The sequence below is a fragment of the Arachis ipaensis genome, chromosome B06 (genome assembly GCF_000816755.2).
Source record: "Arachis ipaensis cultivar K30076 chromosome B06, Araip1.1, whole genome shotgun sequence".
NCBI lineage: Eukaryota > Viridiplantae > Streptophyta > Magnoliopsida > Fabales > Fabaceae > Arachis > Arachis ipaensis.
Genome location: NC_029790.2, coordinates 127,117,901 through 127,124,133, shown reverse-complemented (window position 1 = coordinate 127,124,133; position 6,233 = coordinate 127,117,901). Strand labels below are relative to the sequence as shown.

At 34.9% G+C, this 6,233-nt stretch overlaps 1 protein-coding gene across 3 annotated transcripts; it reads right to left on the bottom strand.

Moving 5' to 3' along the window:
• On the bottom strand, positions 378-5,368 carry LOC107605233. Of its 3 annotated transcripts, none has more exons than XM_016307033.2 (8): positions 5,241-5,368; positions 3,637-4,861; positions 3,428-3,518; positions 3,162-3,319; positions 3,027-3,078; positions 2,123-2,202; positions 1,927-2,020; positions 378-1,791 (listed from the first exon to the last, which is right to left on the bottom strand). In XM_016307033.2, the coding sequence occupies exons 2-8, from the start codon at positions 4,750-4,752 to the stop codon at positions 1,277-1,279; spliced, it is 2,106 nt and encodes a 701-aa protein (XP_016162519.1). In that variant the 5' UTR covers positions 4,753-4,861; positions 5,241-5,368; the 3' UTR covers positions 378-1,276. The 3 variants fall into 3 exon arrangements, with proteins under 3 accessions (XP_016162519.1, XP_016162521.1, XP_016162520.1); XM_016307035.2 differs by having other exon boundaries at positions 3,428-3,499; positions 3,672-4,861; XM_016307034.2 differs by lacking the exon at positions 5,241-5,368 and adding an exon at positions 4,977-5,218.

Genomic DNA, 6,233 nt, shown 5'->3' with positions numbered 1-6,233 from the left:
CTCAAGATATTATTCAAAGATTCGGTCTCTGACTACTCTGTTAGCTATAGTTACTAGTTAGAGACACTTGACCTGAAACAGTGTACACCACAAATCATTGTGTGGACAAAAATTAATGTTCCTCAAAAGTGCGATTCCACGCGTTTTTAATTCAACAAAAATTAATATATAAAGAAACTTATAATGGGCTAATCCAAGGAGATTCGAATATAAATAGGTTAAATTCATATATTGTTTTTTCTTATGCATTTATGGAAATTCATCAACCAGAATCCACATGCTATGATTAAAAAATTAAAATACATACACAAATAGATACATACACAAGTAAATTACAAAATTTAGAAATCTGGGCACAAATGATCAAGACTAGAAAATTAAATTAGTGAGGATATAAGATGTAATTTCTCAATTAATCAAAATTTATGTCAGCTATGAGTCAATGACATTGTTAGCATAAATATGAGTGCGGTGAGCTATAGACTAAGACTAGTTTGTATTTGTGGAATGTGAAGTAACATCATCATCCAAAAAATAAAAGGAACATCTTCAAGAATCACAAAATGACTGTCCCAATCATCATCATCATCATCATCATCTTCATATCAATTCCAACCATAAGCTTTCATGGCCCCTACCACGAGTTTGATAGCATGATTGGCAGACAAGGAGATTTTTAATTAGTTATTGCGGCCAATGATGAAGCCGAAAAGCATCCCCCCACCACCATTTCTATCTTGAGTAACAAACTCCAGCCACCAGCTCTTGAATCAATCTCTCTCCCCGTGATCCGATTCAAGAAAAAGAAGAGCATTTTCCAAAGGTCCCACTCACTCAATCAATGTGTTATGATGATGATGAAGATGATAGTTGATAATATCTCATAGGCCCTATTCCAAGTCCTAAAACATGACTTTGCATCTTTCTTGAGGGCCACCTTATTCTTGTGCAAGAAAAGGCAAATCAAGATTGAGTGTCAAGACAAGCAAAACATGTCCACTTGTGGATTTTTCTACCAGGATTATATGAGAACTTTGAATCACATTAATGCCGCCACATGTCACCAACCGATATGTGATCTGAATCACCTGAAATCCAAAACGGGGCCCCCTGAAATGGATTAGGTCTGACCTCAACCTGCACAGTTACTGATGCTGCTGTTACATCACTGTGTCTCCAAGAACTTCAGCAGCATGTAATTTGCCAAGGAAAATTTGCCCGAGCAAGGCGATGGAATCGTGATTATGTCATTCAATATAGGAAGAGTGGTTTCGACTTAAACTAGTACTGGCAACCCATAATTGTGGAACGATTTTATCCGGCCATCCCAGCCGGCTGTCAAAATAACCAGACCCCATGCATGACAATTGGATGTGCACTTGCAAGAAGATTTCAAGAACTTGTATGCGGATTTATGCATTGATGATATTTTAGCCTTGGGGCTTGAAATAGGAAGTTTCTCCTCAGGCCAAGTCGCAGATCCTTTGGGAAGAGACTCCGAGGAGATATCTCGACTTAGAGAAAATGAAGCGGCAGGGTTGAGACACATTGCTTGTGGTGACCCCTTGGCGAAGAAATCTAATTGGCGAGCACTTTCAAAACCACACCAAGGTACTGCGACCGATGCATTCGAAAAGAATCGCTCGCAGGACTTAATCTTCTTCGCTTTTGTGGAGCTAGACTCGTTGTCAGAAACATTCCACAGATATACATTAGAGTCTTCGCATGCCGACAAAATATGCTTCCCATCCGAAGTAACAGATGCAGACATTTGTCCCGCTGCACTAAGGCCTAAAAGCAAAATATAAAATTTCCTTAGTACACAAACAATAAACAGAATGACAACTTAAAAATGAAGATGATCTTTCAATAATTAAGGTATGCTGTTGAAATCTATGAAAGTTCTTAAGAAATGTAGGAACGTACCTTCGTATTTACTAACCACATTAAGCCCATCAAGGATTCTGACTTTTGAATCAGCACAAGTAACCATAACTTTGTTAGAATCTTGTGGAAGAAACTGAAATTAATAACATAACAGTTAATACTATAGAAAAAGGAGTTTCAAGGGAGAAAAGACAAAGGACTCATTGGCAGAAAAATAAGAAGTAAACGGAAGTACCTGAAAACCAGTTATTCCTCTGCAAGGAAGTTTCTTTTTACCAAGCAAGCATAACTGGGAATCTAACTGTAAGTGATTCTCTGGTAAAAAAATAAAAATAAAAATAAGAGAAAAATAAGCAGGAACAAGAACCCAGCCCTTAAAATTGGCCAAATCCTTGAAGCGTATTTAGTACTATAGTATTATTTTAAGGCACAAAAAATAACATTATATCCTCTTCTCATAAGCCTCACATCCTGTCAATTAAAAAGTATATAGACCATAAAATATATAGAAAATTCATGAAATAAAATGACTGCGAGAATTTATCCATACATACAATATAGGTAGCCAATTAACTACAGATGACCTGATCTATTTCAATCCAAAGCATGTGATGGAGCACATGATCTAAGGAGTAAGGACCAATACTTCATGGATCTAAGATTAAGTTTTTGAATTAGCTTTATTTTAGGTTCAAAACAGCTTGATTAGGGGGGAAGGGAGCAGCCTGGTTCAAAGCATTTCTCGTTATGTAAGGTCCAAATAAGGGTCACACCCAAAATTACCTTTTTCAAAATAAGCACTAAGTAAGTTTATCCTACTAACAGTTCTAGTCATGAGGATTTGGAAAGTATACAACAAATAACAGTCCAAAGCGAAATGCAATCACAATGACCATCTATCAAGTCCACCCAGAAAATATAACTCACGAAACAAATATGAAAATCAGGCACCTAACTTGTGCAGCAATAGAGTAAGAAAACTATGCTCTTTTATTACTCTTGAGAATAACAATCACCAAGCATCAAACAATTTTGAAATGCAAATTCCACACACCCCATACAATTATCATGGATCAACCAAATGCAGCTAATTGACATTTAGAGGAAAGGAGAAAACACAGAATATATGGATATGATACCTGATAGAGTGTAAAACCGGCAATTGCCTGTCATGGACCCAATAATCCCTCCCTGTATAAAGAATATCAGTCACCTGATATTAACTACCATAAAATCCTGTATTCTATAGATTTAAACCAATTAAGAAATTGTACCTGACCATTCGGCCGATAACAAACTGCAGTCACAATTTCCCGGATATCAGTCCAATCAACAACATGACAATCAGGAACTTCCCAGATGCGAACTTTTCCATCGATAGATCCACTGATGAAATAATTATCATCCACAGGATTGAATTGTATGCATGTCACTACAAGGCATTTCCAGATAACACAATTATCCAAATGATGAAGAAAATTAGGTAGTTCCATCAGAAACTTGAACTGGAAAACAATAACAGAAAGGCGGCGAAGCATACCATAGTTACTATGTGGAAAAACTTTCAAGCAGAAGTCGTGTCCCACTTGCCATAGACGGACAGTTTTGTCAACTGAAGATGACAGCAGACACTGAATCAAAATTAAGACAAAGAACTGAATCAATTACTCAATTACCATGCATTTAATCAATACTAGAATGACAGAATATATGCTTAAATCACTAACTGTAATTATGACATCGACTCACATTATTGTTTGACCAAGAAAGATCCAGAATTTCACCTTCATGACCATGGAACTCATGCAATGGTTTCTCCAACAGCCTAAAGACCTTGGGAGGGAAAATAATGCAAGCCGAATCGGATGTTTTATTCAGGCCTTTCACTTTGCTCAATTTCTCCTTTTCCAGAAATAAGGGTGTTAATTCAGATAGATTATTCACTGTAAAGTAAATGCAGGATGGATCAACTTCTGGAATGTCAACTTCGTTACATGTCTCGTCCTCAACCACTTTCCACAATCTCACAATGCCATCTTCGCCGGCACTGGCAAGAAATCGGCCGTCAGGGCTGAATTTCATGGTCAAGATTGAGCCTCTATGTGCTTGAATATCTTGGCCCATGTAAAGAGCTGAAAGTTCCTTTGTTTGCTTCCGGCATTGCCGGACCTTAACCTTCTGAATCCTATTTGGCCCTGAGAACACACATCCGCCATCGTGTCTTCTGCTATCAGATTCCCCTTGCCTATCAACCATGCAACTCATTGAACCAAATCTTTTGAACCAACCCTTATTGTTCCTCTTGGACCTCTGCTTCAAGGCATCTATGTCCTTCTTCGCATGCTGGAAATTCGAAGAGACACAAAACAAGTACTCAGAATCTTCGCATTCCTCGGCTACAACTCGCTGATCCGAGCCTGCACTTCTTCCACCATCATTCCTTTCCCTGTATAGCCCCACCGGATCCAGATTCCACCTCACTCCACTCTCCAATCTCCCATCTCGGCAAGGCATAGTGTCCACCAAATTAAACTCCTCTGAAGAATCCATCCTTGACAAACAAGATACCGAAGGCCGATTCGAACAAACCTCCTCCTTGAAACAAGAACTTCTTGTTTCCATCATATCTATATCCCCTTCCATACCATCAACATCTACCGAATTCTCTAGGGTAACTTGATCCTTATTGAGTCCCATCCACTTCATAAAATTAATCCTGCGCTCATGAACACTAGGGGGACTCCGAATCCAAACTTGATACCCAAAGTCATTCAAGACCACATCCTTATTAGCTTCAGGGGTGTCAGTACCATCTGATATTGCATCAAAGAATGGACATTCTTCATCTTCACTGAAGCTATCCATTATTATTCGATTCTTGTTCAACCCATGAACTCACCCTTCTGGAAGAACTACCATATCAACAACTTGGAATGTAGTTAAATTAAATCCTTCTCTTCACCCAGATAATTAACTACACACATCAGGGAGAACAAAAAAAAGTAAAAAAATGCAAAGAAATCAACATCAGACAATAAGCATGTTTAATAAGAAAGTAATGGTAAAACAAGAAAGAAGAGACTCATTACAGATCCAAAACCACAGGCATTGAACCTAGTTTTATGAAGAACAAATAAAGCGTAGTGTCCAAAATTTCAATTATAAATCAATGGTGAGAAATTAAACAAGAGAAAAAAAAAATATATTTTTAATTTTTTATTCCAAAAAGAAAAATGAAAAGAGAATTTTAGAGAGAAGAGTGTTTGGAGTGGGAGGTAGGGGTTTTACAAAAAAGAAGTTTGTTGTTTGTTTTTGGAAGGAAAGGAAAGGAAAGGAAAGAAGGAAGTGCTTACAATGGGTTTTTGTTTGTTTATTTTTGTGTGAAGAAGAAGATTATTTCTTGAAATTGAGGAGGGCGTAGATCGAAGCAGAACATGAAGGAGAAGAACCGTCCATCAAACTTTTCAACAATTTTTTTTGTGTGAACTATAGTGTTTTATCTTAAAATTTGTGATTTTTTTTTTAATAATATATTTAANCATTTCTTTCCTTTAACGTAAAAAAAAAAATCCAAAATCATTATTAATTGTGGATTTAAGAATTTATCAAAAATAAAAATATATTAGAGTTCTGAAAAAAAAAATGTTTTAAGAGCATCAATTAAGAAAATAAAAATAAAAAGTTTTAATTCTTTGGTATATTTAATGTATAAAAAAAAACTACAACTTTGTATCTGCTTTATATTTTTACTTAAATTTTTTTAATTGCAATGTTATTAAAAAAATATCCTTAAGACCCTAGCAACATGTAATCTAGAATTAAGTTTTAAAATAGTTTCTCTCTCACACACTAAATAATATAATTTTAATTGTATTAATTATATTTTTGTAATAAAAATTTAATACATTAATTTTTAACAACGTGATGAATCTTTTAATAAAAAAAAAGATAAATAACATGATCTTATATATTTTTATTAATTTTAGAGACATAATTAACATAATTAAAATTTTAAAAATTATTTTAATATAGAGAACCAATATGAAAGACCACCTTAAAGGTTAAAACTAAACTCCTTCAATATGCAAGGAAGAATAAAGAAATGGGAAGTTTATGCAAGGAAGAATACGAATATACGATGAATTAGTATTAGTTTGCAAAATAGTTCACCGTTCAGTGGTCACTTTCTAAAATTTTAAAAAGTGTTTATTTAATAAATCAACATGCTATTATTTTTACAATTATCTTTTTATAGTTGAGGGAGGATAAAATGAATTTTCATTTATTTTTAATTTACTTAAAATATAAAAGTGGATACTTATTATTTATTTAGAATAAAAAAAGGA